This window comes from Monodelphis domestica, chromosome 2, assembly GCF_027887165.1.
Source record: "Monodelphis domestica isolate mMonDom1 chromosome 2, mMonDom1.pri, whole genome shotgun sequence".
Lineage (NCBI taxonomy): Eukaryota > Metazoa > Chordata > Mammalia > Didelphimorphia > Didelphidae > Monodelphis > Monodelphis domestica.
In genome coordinates, this window is record NC_077228.1 from 105099049 (window position 1) to 105126136 (window position 27088).

The window sequence follows — 27088 nt, forward strand, 5'->3', positions numbered from 1 at the left end:
TTGTATGCTTTCTAGTTTTTAATTGGAAGGGGTGTTGTATTTTGTTGAAGGCTTTTTCTGCATCTATTGAGATAATCTTGTGATTTGGTTTGGTTATCGATATGGTTATGCTGATAGTTCTATATTCCTGGTATAAATCCCACCTGGTCATAGTGAATGATCCTAGTGATAATTACTGCAGTCTCCTTGCTAGTATTTTGCTTAAAAATTTTGCATCTATATTCATTAATGATAATGACCTATGATTTTCTCTCTGCTTTTTCTTATCTTGGCTTAGGTTACAGTACCATATTTGTGTCATAAAAAGAATTTGGTAGGATTCTTTCTCCATCTATTTTCTCAGATAGTTTATCTAATATTAGGATTGATTGTTCTTTAAATGTTTGATAGAATTCACTTGTGAATCCATCTGGCCTTGGGGAATTTTTCTTAGGGAGTTCATTGATGACTTGTCCAGTTTCATTTTCTGAGATGGAATTATTTAAGAATTCTATTTCCTCTTCTGTTAATCTCAGCAATTTATGTTTTTGTAGATATTCATTTCACTTACATTGTCAGATTTATTGACATATAATTGGACAAAATAACTCCCAATGATTGCTTTAATTTATTCTTTAGTTTCTTTTTTGATACTGGTTATTTGCTTTCCTATTTTCCTTTTTTAAATCAAATTAACAAATATTCTATTTTTCCCCATAAAACCAACTCCTAATCTTATTGATTAGTTCAATAGTCCTCTTACTTTCAATTTTATTAATTTCTCCTTTGATTTTTAGGATTTCCAATTTAGTCTTTAATTAGAGAATTTGTTCTTTTTCTAGTTTTGTTTTTTTAGTTGTATACCTAATTCATTGGTCTGCTTTTTTCTCTGTTTTATTGATATATGTGTTTAGAGATGAGAATTTCCCCTAAGTACTGCTTTGGCTATATCCCATAAATTTTGATATGTTTTCTCTTCATTGTCATTCTCATTAATAAAATTGTTTTAAAATTTGTTTAAAATCCACCCTTTATTTAGCACTATATTACTTTCTAGTTAATTTTTATTTGTCTTTCTCTGGACCTTTATTGATTATAATTTTTATGCATTATGATCTGAAAGTGACGCATTTGTTATTTCTGCTTTTGTGCATTTGGTTGTGAAGTTCTTATGCCTTAATATATGGTCAGTTTTTGTGTATGTGCCATGTACTGCTGACTATACCCATTCAGTTTTCTCTAGAGATCTATTAGTTCTAACTTTTCTAAGATTTCTTATTCATTTCCTTTCCTTTTCTTTTCTTTAATTTTTGGTTCAATTTATCTAGATCTGAAAGGAGAAGATTGAGATCCCCTACTAGTATAGTTTTACTATTTCTTCTTGAAGTTCATTTAATTTCTCCTTTAAAATTTTGGAGGCTATACCATTTGGTGTATATGTGTTTAGTATTGATATTACTTCATTGTCTATGGTACCTTTTAGCAAAATATAATTTGCTTCCTTATCTCTTTTAATTAGATCTATTTTTACTTTAGTTTTGTCAGGTCATAAGGGCTACCCCTACTTCTTTTTACTTCAGATGATGCTACAATAAATTCTGCTTCAGTCCCTTATCTTTTCTCTGTGTGTGTCTCTGCCTCAAATGTCTTTCTTGTAAACAACATATCATAGGATTCTGGTTTTTAATACACTCTGCTCTCTGCTTCCTTTTTATGGGTGAATTCATCCTGTTCACATTCCAAGTTATGATTACCAACTGTGTATTCCCCTCCATCTTATTTTCCCCTTTTGATCCTACTCTTTCTACTTTCACTGTCCCACCTCACAAATGTTTTGCTTTTAATCACCACCCTCTACTTCTTCCTCCCTCCTATTGCCTGCCCTTGTCTTATTTCTTATGTGTTCCTAGTCTTCTAATAACTGGTACTTAAAGTGTTTCTTCCTTTCTTTGTATGAGAGAAAAATGTTATAGGATTCCTTGACCAGCATTATAAAAACACAATGCCTTTGTCTCCATAGAAAACATTTTCTCCTTTTATATTCCTATGAGGCAACCTTAACCTTCCCTAGTATTATTTTCCCTCTTTTCTTCTTTCCTCAGAATATTCTTACTTAGATCTTTTGAACCAGGTTAGAAAACATTTTCTTGGAAAGGGAAACTTTTCCAAATTTAAAGGTTTTTGAAAGTTTTTCATCTAAATGGAATTAAGGTACACTAAGTATTATATAGTACAGTAAGTCTTTGCTCAAGTCATCACAACAGAGTCCTAAAAGCTATGTCCTCTAATAAAAAAAAGCTGTGTCCTCTTACTTATTGTTAATATTTATTTCTTAAGTTCAGAAATATTGTATTCAGCCTCTTAAAACTGTATTGAGTTGCTCTACCTTTTCCCTGTGCTTCTGATATATTAAAGATGACCATTGTTTGTAGAAAGAAAAGAGTGTTAGACTTTGAGGACAGACTTAATTTTTTAAAGATACATGTTGAATATCCACTGTCTAAATAGAGGTTAGAATCATAGCCAATGCGAGAAGATATATTCCTGGCCTCCTACAAAGAAAAAAAAACCCAGATATACACTGTCATATGTATGTGTATATGCTCTGATCTCAATCAACCAACTTGCATTACTTTCTCTAGTACCATTCAGCTGCACGTGAATAAGAATAGAGGGAGCAGATGGTGAGAATAATTCAGGGGTGGAATTTAGTCAGGTGTAAGCATCACTAAGACAAGGAAGTAAGAAAATATTGGTATGCATGTGTGTGAAAGGAAGGAGTCAAAGAGAGAACAGGAGAAGGACCAGTAGATTTCAGATTTGAAATCTCGTCAGTCTCTTCCTATGTAATTGTTTAATGGTAAACTTAAAGGAGTTGCCTGGAAATAGTTTCATCTATATGCCAGAAGGTTTAGGGATGAGTTGTTAATAACTCTGGCATAATTTAGAAGTTTTTGCTTCTGTATCGTGAACAAAGATACATTCTACTTCTTAGCACTGAGAAACAATGAAATATACAGATAAATGGGGGAATTATAGGTGTCTCTCTATTACCATGTGGTAATAGAAACCATGACAGTTATACATGAAATGGACAGATTTTGTGTCTGGAAGGAAATTCAGGACAATATTCCCCATCTGTTGGGTTTCCTTCCAGGAGGAGTGATTGGTTTGTGAAATAGAGCCTATCTAGGAAAGATAGTGCTTGACTTCCAGGACCTTGACTTCCAATTCTGTTGGCAGTGCTGTGATATAATGCCTATTCTTTCCCTTTTATTATTCTCATAGAGTACCAAGAAAAGAAGGATTACTAAATAGACCTTTTCCCTACATTTCTGAGATATCTGGATTCATAGCATATTGGTGGCATTTTTTAAATGAGTAACATGCTTTGAAATCTTCAAAAACAAACCAGTTCTTCCTTATAGTTATCCCTTAGATATGTGTTACAGTGGGAAAATAAAAGTTATATTCTTATTCAGAGTACTTCCTCTTAGTACTGTGTCCTTAGTTCAGTCATTCAACTTCTGCATTTCAGTGTCTTCATTTGTAAAATGAGGGGGTTTGAACAATATGACCTCTAAGGTTTCTTCCAGATTTACATCTATAGTCTAGTGCATACTAATTTTCTTTATCCTTTTTTTTTATTTAATTTTTTAAAAAACCCTTACCTTCCATCTTAGAATCAATACTATCTATTGGTCCCAAGACAGAAGAGAGGTAAGAGCTAGGCAATGGGGATTAAATAATTTGCCCAGGTTCACATAACTAGGAAGTATCTGAGGCCAAGATTTAAAATTAGGACCTCCCATCTCTAGGCCTGACTCTCAATCCACTGAACTACTGTGAGATTTAAAATGGTTGAGGTCTTAAACTGTAGTGATTTAAAATAGTGGAAGATATAAATTGTGATAGATATAAGAGAGGGTGAGTAAAATTTGACCGCAGAAATATGTTTCAAAAATCAAATATAAGGTGGTCGCCAGGGAAATATTACCAATTATTCAAATACCCAAGTCAATTGGGTTTTATAGAGATTTTAATTAACAATACAATGAGTAATCAAAGAAAGAGAGAGAGAGAGTAAGAAAGGAATAAATATGAAGGGCCTCAAAGCCAATATGGCCTAGACCTGAGTCTTAAAAGAGAAATCAGTCAGTTTTTTATAACTCACCATAAGATCTGTCTAAGTAAGGATTTCTAATGACACCAGGCCAGCAGCATCTCAGCTGCTTTCACCAGCTCCCTCCTCCATCTGAATGTTTCAGAATCAGACTTCTCAGAATGAGTCTCTCCAATCTGAATGTTTCAGAATGACTTCCCAGCTCTTCCCTGAGCTCTTATTTTTAAGGGCAAAATCTCCTATGTCACCTCCCCTAAGTCCTTACATCAACCAATCACTGTAGATGTTTCTAAAGGACCGCCCATTCTTAGTCCACACCTAAGAAGGTGTGGATTTTTGAGTAACTCACACCAGGAAAGCTCTGAGTAAGTTTTCCAGTTCTTTGTTCCTTGTAAATTCACAAGTTGCTTGACCTTTATAGGTACTTAGCTTAAGAAAAGTATGGGTTTAAGTACTTTTCATTGTTCAGAAAAGAGTTTACAACTTTATCTTCCCCTAGGGCAGACCCAAGTAGGTAAAGTAGAATTCTCACATTCCTGCTTTAAGTAGAGTTCACTGCCCAAATGGGGAATGGTCTTAATCCAATCTTATGAAGTAGGGTCTGGGAAATTTCAAGGTTTACACTACCCAGCTGCCCTCTCTTTATCCTTTTAGAACTCCATTAGAGTCCTCTAGATGAGACAGAAGGAGTATGAATTGAACAGGAAACTGTTAGGAATGGGGTTAGAGGGTTGAGTGGTGGGTGGGTGGGGGGTACAATGTTTTTCCTTTTCTGTTTGCATCTCTCTCCTCAACTAGGTGACACAGTGGTTAGAGTACTGGACCTGGGGTCAGGAAGGCTCATCTTCCTGAGTTCAAATGTGGCTTGAGACACTTCCACAAGTCACTTAACCCTGTTTGTCTCAGTTTTCTCATCTATAAAATGAGCTGGAAAAGGAAATGGCAAACCATTCCAAGATCTTTGCCCAAAAAAACCCCCAAAATAACAACAATAAAAAAAATGGGATCACAAAGAATTGGACATGACGGAAAATGACTGACCAACAACTATCTCCACTATTGCTTTCATACCGCATATAAAGTAAATAGATAACTCCCTCTTGAATTAAAAATAGCAATCAAATGTTTCTAAATAACTGTCATTAGGATCTGGATTGGATGATAATTTTAGATGGGAGTGAACCCTGGGTATTGCTGTCACCCACAAGGTTTCTACTTCTACAGCTTGAAATTCCTTTATTGGATCATAAGCTCCTATTATTCCTTTTGTTTTGCCCCTTACATATATTCTTCGACCCTTCCATTGTGCCTTTGGAATTCTTGGTGTAAAATTAACAAGCTTCTCATCATTTGTGGACTTCTTTTTCTCTCATGTTCCTTCTTCCTGGCACTCACACAGACCTGCCTTCCCTCAAATGATAGTGCAGTCCTACCTGCCCTCTTTAACACTGGCTGTCCTTTCTATCATGCCTCCTTCCCAACTAGTCCTAGTGGAAGAAATTGGAATACTACTCCTTGCTCTTTACTGCCACTTCCATAATCTCTTTTTGGCTCTGTCATTCAGGAACCTCCTTTTCTTTAATGTTTACTTTATCCAAATTTTTCACCCACTTCTCATTCTGGTTATCAATCACAGATCATTCTACCTCCTTTCCCAAGGAGTTTAGTATATCCTTTACAGTTTTCCATCCTAACTTTTACCCTTCTCCCAGTAAACATCCAAATGCATATTGTTTTTTACTCAAACACCATAATCTACCCATTAAAATTTTTTTTTCTCATCTCCCACCATTCTACTATTTCATTCTCAATTATAGGGATGGTCATGCCCTTTAGCTCATTCTTAAGTGTTCCACTTTCACAGTCAGAAACTTGAACATTCCTTTATCAGATCATATCCAGCTATCTTTTGTCTTCACCATAAAAGTCCCTCTGTGCCTCAGTATTGCCCCAGATCATGACCCTAAATCAAATTTCACTTTCCTTCTTTCTCAATTTTATACCATACCAGACTCTAACCCTGTATGACTCTCACCATCTGCTTCCTTTACTCCTACTAATGTCTGGTTGAACAAAGCTGGGAAAAACCATGCAACTTTACTAGGACCACTGCAAATTCATGTAATTTAATTTCAATTGTCCTTAACCATAACAAGATAATACAGGCAGTTTTGCTATAAACACAACATACACCTTCCCAAAAAAGCAGCACACCATTTAAAAATCTCATGGCAAAAACCTCCGAACTTATGAGGAAAATGGGGATGGGAGTACAAACTCTGAAAACTTTATTAGTGATGCATTAAATAAAAAATAAATTTAATTTTTAAGGAACTGGTAACATAATTTTATACATGTTAAATAGTTATGGACTATCTAAAGTACTACAATAAATAATGACTTGTCATGGCCTGGAGCTTAGTTTAGAGCTGCTGCTCAGCCTGTGTCCCTAGGTGAGTCTCAGGAGCAAATTGGGCAGGCTAAAGCTTGTGCCTGAGGCTGTGGTGGAAGGAAGTGGGGGTGGTTTGGGGCCTTCCTGCACACATAGCTCCTAGCACCAGAAGATATGCATTAAATATAGTACTTTGCCTTGACAAAGACCTGGAAATTTGTTTCTGGAAGTGGGTGTTGGAAGGGTTGCAGCTTGTGAATTATTGGGCAGTGTGCAGTTTTCTGAATATTTGCAGTTTTTCAAGAAATAAATTACCTAGAAGTAAACTTGAAATTCATATTATGATGAAAATATTCCCTAATAGAAAACATCTATAAAAATATGTAATATATGTCACTTTGGAACAGATTTGAGTTTTAAAAACAAACATTAGAACCAACTGTACTTCTCTTCCTCAATTGATTCTCTATTCCACTTCTTTTTTTTAAGCTGTTTCTATGTTTTTTAATCCAAAAGAAGTAAAACAAAATAAAATTAATATGAAAAATAAACCTACAAGCAAAAAAATAGAAACCTATGCTTGCTGTTCCTGAACTTTCCTTTTTTAAAATTTAGAATATTTTTCCATGGTTACGACTCATGATCTCCCCCCCCACACACACACACACAGTGTTTTTCCCCCTCCCAAATCCGACAAGCAGTTCCACTGGGTTATACATATATCATTGTTTAAAACTTATTTCTATATTCCACTCCTCTAAATTTTTTTTTTACCAATTACATCCAATAATAAATTTCCAAATGAATGTTATGAAGTTATACGATCCAAATTGCCCCGCCCCCCCCAAGCTGGCAAGCAGTTCAATTTGGGTTATACATGTATTATCATGCAAAACATATTTCCATATTGTTCATTTTTGTGAATCACAAATCCTATAATAGAAAAACCCCAAAACATATACCCAAGTAAACAAGTGAAAAATCATATTCCTATTCTAATAATTTTTTCTCTGGAGGTGGATAGCATTCTTTGTCATAAGTCCCTCAGAATTGTCCTAGATCATTGTCTTGCTGAGAGTTGCTAATATCCCACTCCTTTTAAAAATTATTCCAAACCTTCTTAATTTGAGCATCTTATATCCTTCCATTTGAGGATCTAGCCTCATACTTACTGAGAAAAGAGAAACCATTTCCCATGAGCTCCCCCTCTTCCTTTCTATTCATCTCTTTACATTACCTTTCATTCTCTTCTACTTTATCCCAGTTTCTGATGAAGGGGTGACTCTTCTGCGTGCTAAGGCCATCTATTCTACTCTACATGTACCCTTGTTTCTTTTCCATCTTCTTCAGCAGTTGCCCTGGAGTCAATACTCTTTTTTTAAAATTCTTTTCTGCTGTCTATGGACACTCCTGTTTTCATCTTTAAAAACCCATAGCTGACCCCATTATACCTTCACACTCTTCACAAACATTCTATATCCTTCTTCCTTTTCCTAGCCAAGCTCTTAAATAAAGTTGCCTACATTTATGTTTCTACTTCCTTTCTGCTCACTCTTTTATCAACCAGTAATAATCTGGCTTCTTACCTCATCACTTGTTGAAATTGAAATTGCCTTCTCCAAAACTAGTAATCATCTCTTCAATGCTAAATCTGATGGGCTTTTTCTCTGAATTTTTCTTGATCTCTCTGTAACACTTACACTATTGGCTACCTTCTCTTCTCTCCAGTCTTTGTGACATTGCTATGTTCCCTGCTTTTCATTATGACTCATCCTTTTTCAGCCCCTCTTGACTTTTATTTATTTATTTAGTTACCCTTTACTAGAGAATCATTCATGTCATACCCCTAACTGTGGATGTTCCTCAATGAACTAATTGCCCTCAGGCCCATAGAGTTCTCTATGTTCTCTCACTTAGTGATCTCATCAGCTCCCATGAGTTTAATTATTATCTCAATGAAGATAACTCCAGATCTATATATTAACCCTGGTCTCTTCCCTGAGCAAAGTTCTATATCTCCTACTTTTAAAACTGGATGCCCCCTAGGCATCTCAAATTCAGCATATCAAGATAGAACTCTTTATTTTTCCCCCAAACTCCTCCCTCTTCCAAAATCCCTATCTTTGTCAAGGACACCACCATCCTCACAATTACCCAAGTCCACAATCTCAGCATTATTTTTAATTTTTTACTCTCCTTTATTCCATATGTAAAGTCAATTGTTAAATTTCATCATCTTTACCTCTACAACAGCTCCCACATACATCTCCTTCTGTCTACTCAAGTAGGCCTCGCTTTTTGCCTGGATTATTGATTGCCTTAATTTCCTCCTCATTGGAGGTGCTGTCCCCCTTTTCATCTTTAATGCTGTGAATTTGCTTTTCTTCCTTCCTTTTTTTAATTAGATTGACCAGTACTTTGTCTATTTTGTTTGTTTTTTCAAAGTACCAGCTTCTTGTCTTATTTATTAAATCAATAGTTCTATCACTTTCGATTTTATTAATTTCTCCCTTAATTTTTAGGATTTCTAATTTGGTTTTCTGCTGGGGGTTTTTAATTTGATCGCTTTCGAGTTTTTTCAATTGCATTTCCAATTGATTGATCTCTGCTCTCCCTTGTTTGTTAATATGAGCTTTCAGGGATATGAATTTGCCTCTGATTACCGCTTTGGCTGCATCCCAAAAGGTTTGAAAGGATGTTTCGCCATTGTCATTTTCCTTGATGAAATTATTAATTGTTTCTATGATTTCTTCTTTAGCTAAACGGTTTTGGAGTATCATATTGTTTAATTTCCAATTGGTTTTAGATTTGGTTTTCCATGTACCATTACTAATCATTATTTTTATTGCCTTGTGATCTGAGAAGGCTGCATTCATTATTTCTGCTTTTTTGCATTTGTGTGCTATGTTTCTGTGACCTAATGTATGGTCAATTTTTGTGAATGTGCCATGTGGTGCTGAGAAGAAGGTGTATTCCTTTTTATCCCTATTTATTTTTCTCCATATGTCTATTAATTCTAATTTTTCTAAGATTTCATTCACTTCTTTTACCTCTTTTTTATTTATTTTTTGATTTGATTTATCTAAATTTGATAATGGTTGGTTTAAGTCTCCCACTAGTATGGTTTTATTGTCTATTTCTTCCTTCAATTCTCCTAGTTTCTCCATTAGAAATTTGGGTGCTATATTATTTGGTGCATACATGTTGATTAATGATATTTCCTCATTGTCTAGAGTCCCTTTTAACAAAATATAATTACCTTCCCTATCCCTTTTGATCAGGTCTATTTTTGCATTGGCTTTATCAGATATCATGATTACCACTCCTGCCTTCTTTCTATCAGTTGAGGCCCAGAAGGTCTTACTCCATCCTTTAATTCTGACCTTGTGGGTGTCAACCCGCCTCATGTGTGTTTCTTGAAGACAACATATGGTAGGGTTTTGGATTCTAATCCATTCAGCTATTCGTCTACGTTTTATGGGTGAGTTCATCCCATTCACGTTCAAAGTTATGATTGTCATTTGTGGACTCCCTGGCATTTTGATTGCCTTCCCTAATTCTAACCTTTTCTTCTTCGGCTCTACCTTTTAGTCCAGTGATTTACTTTGAATCAGTCCCCCTTGTCCCCTCCCTTGATGTTTCCCTTTTTAGTCCCTCCCTTTTTGTTCCCTCCCCCTCCCCCCTCTCTTTCCCTCCCTTTTTGTTCTCCCTCTCCCCCTCCCCCCCTTGGTTTTCCCTTCTCCTTACCCTTGTTGGGTAAGATAGAATTCAAGATCCCAATGGATCTGGATGTTTTTCCCTCTCAGAGTTGATTTCCCTGAGATTGAGGTTTAAGTAACCCCCCCCCTCTCTTCCTCTCCTTCTTATAGGAGTTTTCTTCCCCTCCCCTTCCCCTGTGAATCTTTGTGTGAGAACCATTATTCTATTTGGTCTTTCTTTACCCCCTATTTATACATTACATTTTCCCCACATATTAGTATACATAGGTTGATATAAATGTAGTCCTTATAGAAGAGAGTTTGAGTAAAAGAAGATAACATTTTTCCCCTTTCCTTAATATTTACCTTTTCAGGTATTCCTTGCTCTTTGATTTTCGGTATCAAACTTTCCACAGAGCTCTGGTCTTTTCTTTGCAAAAAGTTGGAAGTCTTCTATTTTGTTGAATGCCCATACTTTCCCTTGGAAGTATATAGTCAGTTTTGCTGGGTAGCTGATTCTTGGTTGGAGACCCAGCTCTCTTGCCTTTCTGAAGATCATGTTCCATGCCTTACGATCATTCAGCGTAGAACTTGCAAGGTCTTGTGTGACCCTGATTGGCATTCCTTTATATCTAAATTGTCTTTTTCTGGCTTCCTGTAGGATTTTTTCTTTTGTTTGATAGCTTTGGAATTTGGCAATTACATTCCTGGGAGTTGTCTTTTGGGGGTTTAGTGTAGAAGGTGTTCTGTGAGCTCTGTCAGTGGATGTATTGCCCCCTTGTTCTAGAATCTCTGGGCAATTTTCTTTGATTATATCTTGTATCACCATGTCCAGTTTGGTGTTTATTTCTGGCTTTTCTGGGAGTCCAATTATTCTTAAGTTTTCTCTTCTCCCCCTGTTTTCCAGATCTATCACCTTGTCGGTGAGATATTTTATGTTCTCTTCTAATTTCTTGGTGTTTTGGCTTTGCTTTATTAGTTCTTGCTTTAAAGCCTGGTTTTCTTTTACAGTTTGGTCAAACTGGTTTTGTAGATGCGTGAATTTCTTTTGCATCATTTCCCACTTTTCCTCCCAGAGGGCTTCCATCTTTTTGGTCCTTTCTGATTCAAATTCTTCATGGGTTTGTGGAGAGTTTCTATTTCCTTTGGAAGATTTTGGAGAATTTTCTTGTATATCTTCTTCTATCTGCTCTGTATTTTGTATTTTGGCTCCATAGAATGTGTCCAGAGTCGCCCCTTTCTTCTTATTTTTCTTGGTATTTTGGGGCTTCTGTGCTTCTGTGGAGTTTGTCATCTCTGAATGTGGAGGATTGGCTTTTCTTGTCTTTGTCTGGTGATCAGAGGCTTTAGTCCTGGGCAGATGTTGGTTCTATGAGCGTTCCCTGGGTTAAACTGAATATGCCTCACTGGAACTGGGAAGGGTCGGACCACGAGGCCACACTCTCCCCCTGGCTCGATTTCCGGAAGTTGCCTTCAGAATCCCTGGCTGTGAGGCTGTTTCGTCGGCCTGCGGGGGGATGGGCTGCCGCTTCCCCAAGCTCCGAGAGCACAGACTTTCACTGAGACTTGGATAGCAGGATCCAGCCCGTGAGGCTGTCTTGCCCGCCCTGAGGGTTGCTGTTGTTTTGACCAGCTCTCTGCAGCGGAGGCTCCAGGCAGTAACTTTCACCCGGACCGAGCGGCTCTTTGCAGCAGAGGCCCCAGGCAGTAACTTTCACCCGGACCAACCGGCTCTTTGACCGACCGGCTCTTTGCAGCGGAAGCCCCAGGCAGTAACTTTCACCCGGACTGGGACTTGGGTAGAAGACCCTGAGGGTTGTTGTTCCTCAGACCCTGCTCTCTGAGCCCGGCGCGGCTGCCGCTTCCGGGAGCCTTGGACTCTGCGCTCCTACCCCTGAGGTCCGAGGGATCTCGGGTTCTGGCTTTTAAGGGGAGCCGTACCTTTTGAACCGGGTCCAGGTCCAGGAGGAGGGTTCCCAGGGTCTGTGCTGTTGATCGTTTTGAATTTCGGCGCCTTAGGAGCTTCTAGTTTGAGATCGGTCGGGAAGGGTTTTCCGGAGATCTGAACTTCAGCTTTCTCTAAGCCGCCATCTTAACCGGAAGTCCTTGCCTGGATTATTGCAATCATCTCTGAAGAGTGTTGCCTCTGCCTCAAGTTTCTCCCCACTCTGTCCTCTACACTCTATAGCCTAGAGCTATGTTGATGAACCTATGGCATTCATACTGGAGTGTGCTGGATGGGGCTGCTCCCTTCCCCTCTCCATGTCTGCCTGAGGACATTTCTCTCATCTGCCCCTCTGCCCAGCAGCCCAATGGGAATGTTTCCTCCTTTCCCTGTCTGGGGTAAGGCATGCAGCATAAAGGTTGCAGTTTGGGCACTCAGTCTCTAAAAGGTTTGCCATAACTGGCCTAGAGGATAAATCTGACCAAGTAACTCTCCTCATTAAGTTCCAGTGACTCCCTATTGTCTTTAGGATTAAACTCTTCTTCAACTCCTCAAGCCATTCACAACCTGGAGCTATCATACCTTTCTAGCCTTGTTATACATTACCCCACTTCCTGCAGTCTTTGGTCCAGTTAGACACAACTCAGCACTGTTAATACATTTCCTATCATCATGCCTTTGTTTCTCCCATGCTTGGGAATTTACTCCTTCCTCACTTTCACCTCTTAGAAGCATTTATTTCCTTGAAACTTGACCTAAAATACCAGTTTTCTAAGAGAACCTTTTCCTCATCTTCCCCCTCTCTCCTAGTTATTAGTACCTTCGCCCTGCAGATTAATTAAATTAATTTTGTGTAGATTGTCTACATACTTTTATATATGTACACATTGTCTTCCCCAGAAGAATGTAAGCTTCTCTTGACCAGAATCTATTTCATTTTTGTCTTTGTGTCCTCAGCACCTAGTCCAGTGGTGGTGAACCTTTTAGAAATGGGGTGTTGGGTCCCACCCTTCAGACCAAGTGCCGCACTTCCCCCTCCCCCCCACTGAGTGTCAGTCTCACTTTGCCCCCATCCCCACCCCACACAGGGGAGGCAGAAAGTGCTCCCATTGGGCACTGGGAGGAGAGGTGGGTGAAGTGAGGAATGTCCTCAGATAGTGAGCACTCCACTCCCCTCTAACTCTGTCACCTGTGAGCTGCTTACCTCACCCCTGTGTGCTTCCATTGAGCTGCTGGGCAGAGGGGTGGAGGATTTGAAAAAATGTCTTCAGGCATGGTGGAGAGGGGGAGGGGAGCAGCTTCCCCTACCCCCTCTACCTTTCTAGTAATTAACTCTGGCAGGTGATGGCATAGGTGCCCACAGAGAGTGCTCTGAGTGCCATCTTTGGCCACCCATGCCATAGGTTTTCCATCACTGACCCAGCCCATTGCCTGGAAGGTAGTAGATGCTTGATTATTTGATAGTGAAATATAAGAGATTCTGTATGTATATAGCAAGTTGCTGTTATTCTAATGTTGATTTTTAATTCCCTATCAGGTCTTATCTAACACCTGTACGGGACGAGGAAGCAGAGTCCCAGCGGAAAGCCCGTTCTAGACAAGCTCGGCAGACTCGAAGATCTACACAGGTGAATCAAGTCAAATCAACAAGCAAGAGCATAAAAACTCATCTGTCTCTCACCTCATTTCCATACCTTTGTTTCTTAGTCCATCTATGGTGATTAGTTTGTACTGTCTGTAAGCAAAGTAGCAAATTGTCAAGTAGGCACTTCATAAAACCTCCTTACTATCTAGGAGCTGTTACATTTCAGTGTGGTTTGAGGATCTGACCATTGGTATATGACCACTGGAATTCAATTATGCAGCTATGTAGTGAATGTCTGATATGTTCAAGGTACTGTACTATGTTATAAAACTAAAAAGACAAAAAAGGAGACTTCCTGCTTTCCAGGAGGGCTTACAATATATGCACCTAGATACAAACAAATTAAAGAAGAAAGAGAGCATTGAGAACTGGGTCAGGAGCTCAGGAAAGGCTTCTCACAAGAGGAAAGGAAGCTAGGACTTCTGAGAGACAGGTGAAGAAGAATTGTTTTCCAGACATGGAAGACAACCTGTGCCAAAAGGATGGAGATGAGACCTTAGAATGGCTAATGCATCATTTTGGCTAAATTGTAGATAGTGCTAATGGGAGTAGTATGTTATGTAAAGGGAAGTGGAAGACAGATTGCACAGGGCTTTAGATACCAGGCTTAGAAGTTTATATTTTGTCCTAGAAGCAATAGGCAGCTACTAAAGACATTTCCTATTTCTGTTGAAATTGTACCATTACCTCAGTAACCCAGTTTGGCAGTCTGAGCCATGTCTGATTCTTCCCTTCCCCTGCACTTTCCATATCAAATCGTTGCTAACTTTTAGTAATTCTAACTGAAATAATTTTTTAAACTCTTACCTTCTGTCTTAGAATTGATATTAATTATTAGTTCCAAGGCAGAAGAGCTATAAGGTCTAGGCAATTGGAGTTAAGTGACTTACCCGGGGTTACACAGCATCTGAAGCCATATTTGAATCCAGGACCTCTCATCTTTAGCCTGGTGCTCTATCCACTGAGCCACCTAGTTGCCCCTTTACAGTAATTTTTAGATCCATCCTCTTCTCTAGTCACATGGCCACCACTCTTGTTCAGAGCCTATTGACAAATATCACCTCCTAATTGATCTTCTTACCCTTGGTCTCTCCTTTCTCCAATAATCTTCCACATATTCACCCTAAATTTTATGTAGCTCTCCTCAGAAATTTTCAGTGGCTTTCCATTGTCTAAAAGTTTTCATCCTAGCAGTTAAAGCTCTTTGTGATCTTACTCCAGCCTACCTACCATTTAACCTTATTTTATGCAACTTCCCTCTACATACTTTATGTTCCGGTCAAACTGGACTGCTGACTAATCTTAGAACCCAATACTTTTATCTCCTGCCTTCCTGCATTTGCTCAGGCTGTCCCCCATGGCTGGCATGTGGTATAACTTACTCTGCCTCTCAGAGTCCTTATCTTCCTTTAAGGTTCATTTCAAGTTCAGTCTCCTCCAGGAAGCCTCCCCAGATGGTGCACCTGCATGGTAAGATAGATAGAACACTAGACCTGAGTCAGGAAAATCTGGGTTCAAATTCTATCACATATGCTTAGTAGCTGTGTGACTCTTGGCTATGCATTTAAACTATGTCTGCCTTGATTTCCTTGAGTGTAAAATGGAGATAATAATAGTACCTACCTTGAAGAGTTATTGTGAGAATCAAATCAAGTAATATTTTTAAATGCTGTGCAAACCTTAAAGTGCTATTATTATAATCATTATTGCTATCTTCCTCCTTCCAGTAAGTGTTTTCTAAGCCCTTCTATTTATTTTGTGTTTACTAATTTCTATACATGTAGTATGTTCTATTTGGAATGCAGCATGTACATAACTAGTCAGTGACCGTTTATTAAGTATCTGTCATGTACCAGATGCTGTGTGAAGCACTGTGTATTATAAAGGGAGGTTAAGTTGTACTCAAGGGATTCAGTCTTTCAGTATGGGGGGGAAGAGAGGAGAACCTCCCTTCTCAAAGCATACAAAGGTACAAGGGAGACAGCTGATGTTTAGGGTTGGCTCAGAGAGAGGAGAAGGGGTTTGAAGTTTTCCCCCCTTCTTCCTTCCCTCCGTAGCTAAAGCTGCTCTCCCAGATTCACTCTTGTCCCTCTTGTCCCCCCTCTACTACTCGAGACCAAAGACCCTTTGATCTGTTTACTCACACTCAGCTTGGGGAACAAATAACTTTTAATGTTAACTCAATCAGGTATATATAATAATGGGCAGGGAAGAATGGGAAAATGAAAGTGGGGAAAGGGGGTCCCTGTCTCTCTCTAAACCCTTTCCCCTCCCTCCTCGAGTTTTGGGGGGAGCTCATGCCTTGGCAGCCTGAGCTCCCTGAGAGAAAGTCAGGTTGACTCACCCCTGGGCAACAGGAGCTGAGGTAAAGTCTGCTCAGGTTTCTCTTCAGCCTTCAATTGGGAAATGTTGGGGGGAAAGATTTCCAGTCACCAGCAGAAAAAGTGGGTAACCCTCAGGAGAAAATCTTTTTCTCACCTTCTGTCTTTGGTTTATCAAGACCAAGAGCGACCAACTCCTCTACCAGCCAGAGTCTTCTCCTCCTCCAGATTCCAATCCCGTGGGGCCCCTCCCCCATTGAGGTGATCAATTTCACATACTCTTCAACCTGGCACTTTTTCTTTAGTGCCAGCATCTGTCACAACTGGGGATAGAAAAAGGAGGAAAAATAGTTCCTACCCTCCAGAGGTTCACAGTTTAATGAGGGAGACAGCAAGCTAGCAAATGTGCATGGACAAGCTCTATACAGGATTACTAGGAGCTAAGTAAAAGAAAGGCACTAGGAGTAGGGAAGCTGGGAAAGGCGTTCTATAGAGGATGGGACTCAAAAGAAAGCAAATAGGTGGAGACAAGAAGGGAGACCATTCCAAGCACAGGGGACAGTCAGAAAAAATGCTCAGAACCAAGAGATGGAGTATCTTGTGAGACACAGCCTGGATCCAACATCACTGGATCAAAGAATACAGATTAGAATGATTGAGGTAGGTAGGATGGGGATCTATGGGTTGTGAAGCCTTTGAATGCCACAAGATTTTATGTTTGATCCTTGTGTTGATAGGGAGCCCCTGGAGTTTATTGAGTAGGACAGTGATATGGTAAGATCTGCACTTTGGTGTCAGATTGGAGGGGGAGAGACTTGATGAGGCAGACCCACCAGCGAGCTCTTGCAGTAGTTCGGGTGTGAGGTAAGAGCCCACACCAGAGTAGTGGCAGTGTCATAGAAGAGAAGGAGGCATGTTTGAGAGATGCTTCAAAGGTGAAGTCTGACTTTGATAGCAGATTGGATATAGAGGTTGAAATAGTATGGAGAGAAGAGGGGAAGGCCCAGGACAAAACCCTAAGGAATAGCTAGAGTTAAGAGGGAATGACTTGGATGAGGATATAGCGAAGGAGACAGAAAATGAGTGATCATGTAGGTAACAGGAAAACCAAGAGAGAATGATGTTCTAAAAATGTAGAGAGAAGAGAGTATCAAGAAAAAGAGGGTGATCAAGAGTGTCAAAGGTTGCAGAGAGGTCAGTAGAAATGAAGATCAAGGAAAGGCCACTGGATTTGATAAATGATAATTGGGGGACACCTGATGGATTAAGAATCAGTCCTCAAGACGGGGTGCTGGATTAAAGTGTGACCATAGACACTTCCTAGCTGTGTGACCCTGGGCAAGCCATTTAACTGCCTAGCTCTTACCACTCTTCTACCTTGGAATCGTTAACAGTATTGATTCTAATACAGAAGGTAAGAGTTTTAATTTAGAAAAAAAGAGAGATTACTAGTAACTTTTGAGGGTGCAGTTTTGGTGGAGTGATGAGATCAGAAACCAGATTATAAGGAGTTAAGAAGAGGATGATAGGAGATAAAACAAATTCACCTATTGTAGATGATTTTCTCAAGGAATTTGGCCACAAAGGGCAGAAGAAATAGAGATGATATTGAGAAAAGAAGGACTGAGTGGAAAGTATTTGAGGATGGGAAACGTCATAAACATGTTTATAGATAGTAGAAAAGGAACTAGTAGGCAAGGAGAGATTGAAACAAGTGACATATGGGGATGACAGAGTGGGCAATCAGAAAGTGAGAAAACAGGGGCAGAGTCAAGATGGCGGCTTAGAAGCAGCAAAAGTTCAGACCTCTGAAAACCCTTCCTTACCGATCACAAACTGAATGCTCCTAGGGGATTGAAATTCAAACTTAACAATAGGACAGAGGCGGGGAACCCTCCTTCTGGACTCAAATCAAAAGGTATGCTCCCCAAAAGCCGGAATCTGAGAACACTTGGGTCTAAGGGGAAGGAAGAGGGAAGGTCCCAGGACCCCTCCCCCCCCAACCCAGAGGGCTGATCCCCCAGCAGCAGCGGGAACCTCTGGGCAGGCAAAGGTGCTGGTTTGGAGGGTTTACCTTGTGAGCAGCAGGGCACCGGGCTCGAAGCGTCCAGCGTGGACAGTGGGAAGGAAGCCAGGGAGAGACCGGGCCATGGCTGAGTCCTTCCATCTGGCTCCAGTCTCACTGGGAGGTTTTTGCCTTGGGGCATATCCATACCAATCCAGTTGAACCTAATCCTATCAGGACTCCTCAGAGCTCAGGGAGACCAGGACCCCTCCCCCCCTAGAGTGCAAGGCCTCTGGCAAGGACAGGAACCTCGGGGTGGGCAAAGGCACTGGGGAACCTTGCAGACAGCAGAGAAGCAGCTGGAGAGAACTGGAGAGAGCCTGAGCAGCCCAGCCTTCCAGGAGTCTTCGGCCTCACAGCACATACAGCCCAACCCAGTTGAACTTAATCTGATCAAAAGCCTCCAGAGGACAGGGAAGCTAACATTCCTCCCCTAGAGACTGTACCAAGAGATCTGACAAACCTCCAAGAGGGGAGACTGACAGCCCCAAAACCAAAAAAAATGAGAGGAGCAAGAGCACAGACAATTACAGGGAGCAAAGAAGGGGTAAACTCGAGCAAACAACAGAAAAAGAAGAAAGAAATTACAACAGACAGCTTCTGCACAGGTAGAGCAAAGAGCGAACGAAACAGAGGGGGAGAGATCAGCAAAGGAAAAATCAGAAATCCCAGCGAATTGGATACAGGCTTTGGAAGAACTCAAAATTCAATTCAAAACACAATTAAGAGAGGCTGAAGACAATTGGGAAAAGAACTTAAAAACTAAGATAAGTCATCTGGAAACAGAGGCACTTGAACTAAAACAAGAAAATAGTGTCTTGAAAGCCAAAATCAGCCAGCTGGAAAATGAGGCAAAGGAGGTGAAAGATGAGGCAAAGCAGATGAAAGATAAGGTGAAGAAGATGAAAGATGAGAAAAAGGAGATGAAAGACGAGGTAAAGAGGATGAAAGATGACCTCCAAAGAAAATCAGACCAAAAGGAAAAGGACAATGAAAAAGCTAAGGATGAAATCCAGTCTTTAAGAACCAAAATACAACAACTAGAATCAAGTGAGCTCACAAGGCAGCAGGACACTATAAAACAAAACCAAAAGAATGAAAAAATTGAGGAAAATATGAAGCATCTCATTCACAAAATGGAGGATTTAGAAAATCGTTCAAGGAGAGGCAATTTAAGAATCATTGGTCTACCAGAAGACCATGACAAAAGAAAAAGCCTGGACATTATATTACAGGAAATTATTAAAGAAAACTGCCCCGATATCCTAGAACAAGAGGGAAAAGTGGAGATTGAAAGAATCCACAGATCACCTCCTGTACTTAATCCCCAACTGACAACACCCAGGAATGTTATAGCCAAATTCAAGAACTATCAGACCAAAGAAAAGATATTACAACTGCCAAAAAGAAGTCATTCAGATACCATGGAACCACAGTAAGGATAAAGCAGGATCTGGCTGCATCCACACTGGAAAAAAGAAAGGCATGGAATATGATATTCCGGAAAGCAAGGGAACTAGGTCTACAACCAAGAATCAACTACCCAACAAAACTGACTACATTCTTACAGGGGAAAGTATGGTCATTCAACAAAATAGAAGAATTTCAAGAATTCGTAAAGAAAAGACCAGACCTGAATAGAAAATTTGATGTCCAAACACAGAACTCAAGAGAATCATCAAAATTTTTATTTAATTTATTATTTTTATATATTATATTTATATATATAAATAATATATAACATATAGATAATAATTTATTAATTATTAATTAATTTAAAAAGAGGGAAAAAAGAAAAACAAAACAAAAAAATTTTTAAGAGACTCAATAAGTTAAAATGATATGTATCCCTATAAGAAAAGAGGTCATTTGTAACTCTTAAAAACTGTTGTTATTACCTGGGCAGCAAAAAGAAGTACACTTAGAGGGAACAGTGACAAACTGTATAGGATGAAGGGACAAGACATAAATAGGTATATATATATATATATACATGCATAAATACATACACATGAGTATGCATATATATATATTCATATATATAACTAGAGCTTAAAAATAGGTTAATATTAAAATAAATGGGTAAAGAAACAAATGGGGGTAAATTTATATGTCACAAAGAAGCTCATGTTGGGAGGGGGGAAACCTCAATACACTGGAAGGGTAAAGAGGTTGGAGACAAGAAATACTCAACTTTTATGTGCTTTGAAATTGACTCAAAGAGAGAAAAACATTCCAATCCACTGGGGGCAGAGAATAGATTTGCGCCCTATAAGGGAGTAGAAGGGTAACAAATGGTCTGGTGGGGAGGGAAGCAATACAAGGGAGGGAGGGGGCAGGGGGTTAATTTTAGAAAGACTACAGAGAAAATAAGGGGGGGATAAGAAGGGAGGGGGATAGAAAGGGAAGTAAAATAAGGGTGGGAACAAGGGGGACTGTTTAAAAGCAAACATTGGTGTAGAAGGAAATAGTGAAAGAAGAAAAGGCAGGAACAGGAGCAGAAATCAAAATGCTGGGAAATACACAGCTAGTAATCACAACTCTGAATGTGAATGGAATGAACTCACCCATAAAACGCAAGCGAATAGCAGAGTGGATTAGAATCCAAAACCCTAACATATGCTGTCTACAAGAAACACACATGAGGAAGGTAGATACGCATAGGATGAAAGTAAGAGGGTGGAGCCAAATCTATTGGGCATCAACTGACAAAAAGAAGGCAGGAGTCGCAATCATGCTATCCGACAAAGCCAAAGTAAAAATAAATCTAGTTAAAAAAGATAGGGAAGGTAATTACATCCTGATAAGAAGCAGTATAGACAGTGAGGAAATATCTGTACTCAACATGTATGCACCAAGTGGCATAGCATTCAATTTTCTAAAGGAGAAACTAGAGGAGCTCAAGGACGAAATAGATAGAAAAACTATACTAGTGGGAGACCTGAACCTTCCCCTATCAGAACTAGATAAATCAAACCAAAAAGTAAATAAGAAAGAGGTAAGAGAAGTGAATGAAATATTAGAAAAATTAGAGTTAGTAGACATGTGGAGAAAAATAAATAGGGACAAAAAGGAATATACCTTCTTTTCTGCAGCACATGGTGCATTTACAAAAATTGACCATGTATTAGGGCATAAAAACATTGCAAAGAAGTGCAAAAGAGCAGAAATAATAAATGCAACTTTCTCAGATCACAATGCAATGAAAATAATAATTAGTAAGGGAACATGGAGAGGTAAATCGAAAATTAATTGGAAATTAAACAATACAATTCTCCAAAACCAGTTAGTTAAAGAACAAATCGTAGAAACAATAACTTCATTGAAGAAAATGACAATGATGAGACATCCTTTCAAAACCTATGGGATGCAGCCAAAGCAGTACTCAGGGGGAAATTTATATCCTTGAGTTCATATATTAACAAATTAAGAAGGGCAGAGGTCAATGAATTGGTCATGCAAATTAAAAAATTAGAAAGTGAACAAATTAAAAATCCTCAGATGAAGACTAAATTAGAGATCCTAAAACTCAAAGGAGAAATTAATAAAATTGAAAGTCAAAGAACTATTGATTTAATAAATAAGACTAGAAGCTGGTACTTTGAAAAAACAAATAAAATAGACAAAGTACTAGTCAGTCTAATTAAAAAAAGGAAAGAAAAAAACCAAATTGACACTATCCAAGATGAAAAAGGAGACCTCACCTCTAATGAAGAGGAAATTAAGGCAATCATTAAAAACTACTATATCCAATTATATGGCAACAAATATGGCAATCTAGGTGATATGGATGAATACTTACAAAAATATAAATTGCCTGGACTAAAAAAGGAAGAAATAAATTACCTAAACAACTCCATATCAGAAAAAGAAATTGAACAAGCCATCAAAGAACTCCCTAAGAAAAAATCCCCAGATCCAGATGGATTCACAAATGAATTCTATCAAACATTCCAAGAACAACTAATCCCAATATTAAACAAACTATTTGACAGAATAAACCAAGAAGGAGTTCTACCAAATTCATTTTACGACACAAACATGATACTGATCCCAAAGCCAGACAGGTCAAAAACGTAAAGAAAACTATAGACCAATGTCCTTAATTAATATAGATGCAAAAATCTTAAATAAGATACTAGCAAAAAGACTCCAGCAAGTCATCACAAGGGTCATCCACTATGACCCGGCAGGATTCATACCAGGAATGCAAGGATGGTTCAATATTAGGAAAACCATCCACATAATTGACCATATTAACAAGGAAACTGACAAAAATCACATGATTATCTCAATAGATGAAGAAAAAGCCTTTGATAAAATACAAGACCCATTCCTATTGAAAACACTAGAAAATATAGGAATAGAAGGGCCTTTCCTAAAAATAATAAACAGTATATATCTAAAACCATCAGCAAACATCATCTGCAATGGGGATAAACTAGAAGCCTTCCCAATAAGATCAGGAGTAAAGCAAGGATGCCCATTATCACCTCTATTATTTAACATTGTACTAGAAACACTAGAAGTAGCAATTAGAGAAAAAAAAATAAATTGAAGGTATTAAAATTGGCAATGAGGAGACCAAGCTATCACTCTTTGCAGATGATATGATGGTTTACTTAAGGAATCCTAGAGAATCAACCAAAAAGTTACTCAAAATAATCAATAACTTTAGCAAAGTTTCAGGATACAAAATAAACCCACATAAGTCATCAGCATTTCTATAGATTTCTAACCCATTTCATCAGCAAGAATTAGAAAGAGAAATACCATTTAAAATCACCCTAGACAATATAAAATACTTAGGAATCTATCTGCCGAAACAAACACAGGAACTATATGAACACAACTACAAAACACTTTCCACACAGTTAAAACTAGATCTAAACAATTGGAAAAACATTGATTGCTTATGGAGGGACAAGCTAACATAATAAAAATGACAATCCTACCCAAATTAATTTACGTGTTTAGTGCCATACCCATTGAACTACCAAAAAACTTCTTTACTGAATTAGAAAAAAACCATAACTAAGTTCATTTGGAAGAACAAAAGATCAAGGATATCCTGGGAAATCATGAAAAAAAATGCAAAGGAAGGAGGACTTGCAGTCCCAGATCTCAAACTATACTATAAAGCAGTGGTTATCAAAACAATTTGGTACTGGCTAAGAAACAGAAAGGAGGATCAGTGGAATAGACTTGGCGTAAATGATCTCAGCAAGACAGTTTATGACAAACCCAAAGACTCCAGCTTTTGGGACAAAAATCCATTATTTGATAAAAACTGCTGGGAAAATTGGAAGACAGTGTGGGAGAGATTAGGAATAGATCAACACCTCACACCCTACACCAAGATAAATTCAAAATGGGTGAGTGACTTAAACATAAAGAAGGTAACCATAAATAAATTGGGTAAACACAGAATAGTATACATGTCAGACCTTTGGGAGGGGAAAGACTTTAAAACCAAGCAAGACATAGAAAGAATCACAAAATGTAAAATAAATAATTTTGACTACATCAAATTAAAAAGGTTTTGTACAAACAAAACCAATGTAACTAAAATCAGAAGGGAAGCAAGAAATTGGGAAACAATCTTCATAAAAACCTCTGACAAAGTTTCAATTACTCAGATTTACAAAGAGCTAAATCAGTTGTACAAAAAATCAAGCCATTCTCCAATTGATAAATGGGCAAGGGACATGAACAGGCAGTTTTCAGCCAAAGAAATAAAAACTATTAATAAGTACATGAAAAAGTGTTCTACATCTCTTATAATCAGTGAGATGCAAATCAAAACAACTCTGAGGTATCACCTCACACCTAGCAGATTGGCTAACATGATAGCAAAGGAAAGTAATGAATGCTGGAGGGGATGTGGCAAAGTAGGGACACTAATTCATTGCTGGTGGAATTGTGAATTGATCCAACCATTCTGGAGGGCAATTTGGAACTATGCCCAAAGGGCGATAAAAGACTGTCTGCCCTTTGATCCAGCCATAGCACTGCTGGGTTTGTACCCCAAAGAGATAATAAGGAAAAAGACTTGTACAAGAATATTCATAGCTGCACTCTTTGTGGTGGCCAAAAATTGGAAAATGAGGGGATGCCCTTCAATTGAGGAATGGCTGAACAAATTGTGGTATATGTTGGTGATGGAATACTACTGTGCTCAAAGGAATAATAAACTGAAGGAATTCTATGGGAACTGGAACAACCTCCAGGAAGTGATGCAGAGCGAAAGGAGCAGAACCAGGAGAACATTGTCCACAGAAACTGACATGCTGTGGTACAATCAAATGGAATGGACTTCTCCATTAATGTCAGTGCAATGTCACTGAACAATCTGCAGGGATCTAGGAGGGAAAATACTATCCAGAAGCAGAGGACAAACTGTGGGAGTAAAAACACGAGGAAAAGCAACTGCTTGACTACAGGGGTGGAGGGGATATGACTGAGGAGAGACTCTAAATGAACACTCTAATGCAAATACCAACAACATGGAAATGGGTTCGAATCAAGGACACATGTGATACCCAGTGGAATTGCACATCGGCTATGGGGGGGGGGGATGAAAATGATCTTTGTTTCCAATGAATATGTTTGGAAATTAGCAAATAAAATAACGTTTTAAAAAAATAAAAAAGAAAGTGAGAAAACAGAGTGGAATGAAATTGAGTGTGCAGATGGAGGGATGGGTCTTGGTAAGGCATAAGATTACCTCTTGAGACATGAGATGAGGAGATAGTGGCAGTAGGCACCTGAGTGATATGAGTTGAAGAAGTGTGGAAAAGGGGGAGCTCAAGGCAAATGACTTCGATTTTTTTTCCATAAAACATGAGGCAAATTCTCAGTTGAGAGGTTGGGGACAGAGGGAACCATAGTAGGTTTGGGGGAAGGATGTAAAGGTTTGGAAGAGCTACTTTGGAGACTGGGAATTGATAAGCTAAGTAAAGTAGGATTGTTTAGTAGCAGTAGGCCCAGATGAGGTTACACAACATATATGTTGTTACATAACATATGTGTTATACAATGTGTGCTATATGTTATACAACATGTAGATTGTATAAATTTGGTGTGGACCATCATTTGTGTGATTTTTCTCTACCTACATTCAGCAGGACATGTATAAAACTGAAGATGGTAGATAGCAGAAGCTTTCCAAGACTGAGGCTTGGCAAGGCAAAATCTGCAATATAATAAGGGAGCCAGGGACTCAAGAGAAGAAGATAGGGTTAAGTTAAACTTGTTCAAGACAGAGAAAAAAGGAGAGAGTTGTGAGTATAAATTAAATGATTTGTGAAAGACCTAAGGATTTAAGGTATTATAGGTCATAGGATAGATGAAGAGTTGAGTTTCGTAAGGGAAGGCAGAGGCAGAAGTAGAAAGCCAATAGATTGTGGTCAGATGAGAGAATATTGGAATTTTGAGCATGGAAGTGGTACATTTGTGGGTGACAAGTGAAGTGGAGAAGTAGGTTGTAGGAAATGAATTTTCAGAACTGAATGATTAAGGAGTTTGAGGCAGAGTCGATATTCATGTTTAAGTTCCCTAATATGAGAACATGAGATACATAAAAATAATATAATCTGAAGAGAGGGAGAGAGGACTAGAATTTAGGGGATCAGTGAAGGGGATCAGTGAGTAGGAAGTAGTACCTGAGCTGGTACTTGAAGGAAACAAGGATTCCAAGTGGTGATGAGGAGGAGAAAGCATATTTGTAGCAAGGAGTATTTACTATTCTAAGACAGGTGGAAGATCAAATGCTAATCTAGACAATAGTCTAGGCAGGACATAAAGCACATGAAATGAAGTAAGAAAGTCAGAAAGGAAAATTAAAGCAGGGTTGTGGAAGGCTAAGGAGCTAGTCCTTTATTCCTGAATCAATAGGGAGCTGCTAAAGACTTTTGAGGAGAAAAGTAGCATCCTCTAAATCAGCGGTTCTCAACCTGTGGGTCGCAACGACCAAAACACAGGGATCGCCTAAAGCTATCAGAAAATGCATATTTCCGATGGCTTTAGCTGCTAAGAAATCATGCTACTTTATAGCAAGATCTTGGAAATAATGGGGACCCTGCTGTGCCCGCACCTTGTTCTAATATTAGTTACCTATCAGCAGCCCTCCCCCTATGAGGGGGGATGGATTTACCCTGTTGCCTGGAGACCGGACTCAAACAGAGACCAGAGAGAGCACCTGGGCGCTGGCTCTGGAGGGCTTAAGAACGAGTCCTGGAGCGGATAACGGAGCAGAGTAACCCCAGCAAAGTGAAGCCTCAGCTCGAGCTGGAGGGAGATGACAGGAAGAAGAAGGAAGCGTCTGCGGACCCCTTCCCCAGGCAGGACTTATGTCCAGTCCCAGCACTCAGGCTGCGTCCTGCTGGATTAATATTTCTTAACATATAATTAAATATTGTTTTTGTGATTAATCACTATATTTAAATTATGTTTGATTTGTAGCAATGAGAATACATAATGCGTATCAGGTATTTACATTCTGAATCATAACTGTAGCAAAATTAGTTTTGAAGTAGCCACCAAAATAAATTTTTTGTTTGGGGTCACCACAACATGAGGAACTGTATTGCAGGGTCACGGCATTAGAAAAGTTGAGAACCACTGCTCTAAATGCATCTAAGCCTCTTCCATCTTTAACAGTCCTTCTCCCCTTCTCTCAATCATCCTATTTGTCTCTTTTCTTTCACAGCCAAACTCAAGGAAAAGCTATTTATATCCATTGCCTTTAGTGCTGCCTCAGTCCTCTGCAATTTGACTTTTCAACTTAACACTCAACTGAAATTGTCCTTTCCAAAGTTTCCCATGGTCTCTTAATTGCCTAATGTGATAGTCTCTTTTTCATTCTTTCTTGGCTTTGTGTGTGTGTGTGGCATTTAACATTTTTGACCACTCTCTCCTC

General features: G+C 38.8%; 1 protein-coding gene and 1 long non-coding RNA gene across 7 annotated transcripts in view; one reads left to right on the plus strand and one right to left on the minus strand.

The window, feature by feature from the left end:
* LOC103098735 (uncharacterized) overlaps positions 1-8223 on the minus strand; it is a 134686-nt gene extending 126463 nt beyond the window's left edge. Inside the window, exon 1 of one of the 2 annotated variants that reach the window (XR_461510.3) lies at positions 8081-8223. This is a non-coding gene — a long non-coding RNA (uncharacterized LOC103098735). The remainder of the gene's footprint in view (positions 1-8080) is intronic. The other variant, XR_008916157.1, reaches the window with a different exon arrangement.
* The window catches only part of PPP1R12B (protein phosphatase 1 regulatory subunit 12B), a 316463-nt gene that overhangs the window by 187256 nt on the left and 102119 nt on the right, over positions 1-27088 (plus strand). For all 5 annotated transcript variants that reach the window (XM_007481152.3, XM_001363985.4, XM_007481151.3 and 2 more), the window contains one exon: positions 13675-13765. In XM_007481152.3, coding sequence (XP_007481214.1) covers positions 13675-13765 — 91 coding nt within the window. The remainder of the gene's footprint in view (positions 1-13674; positions 13766-27088) is intronic.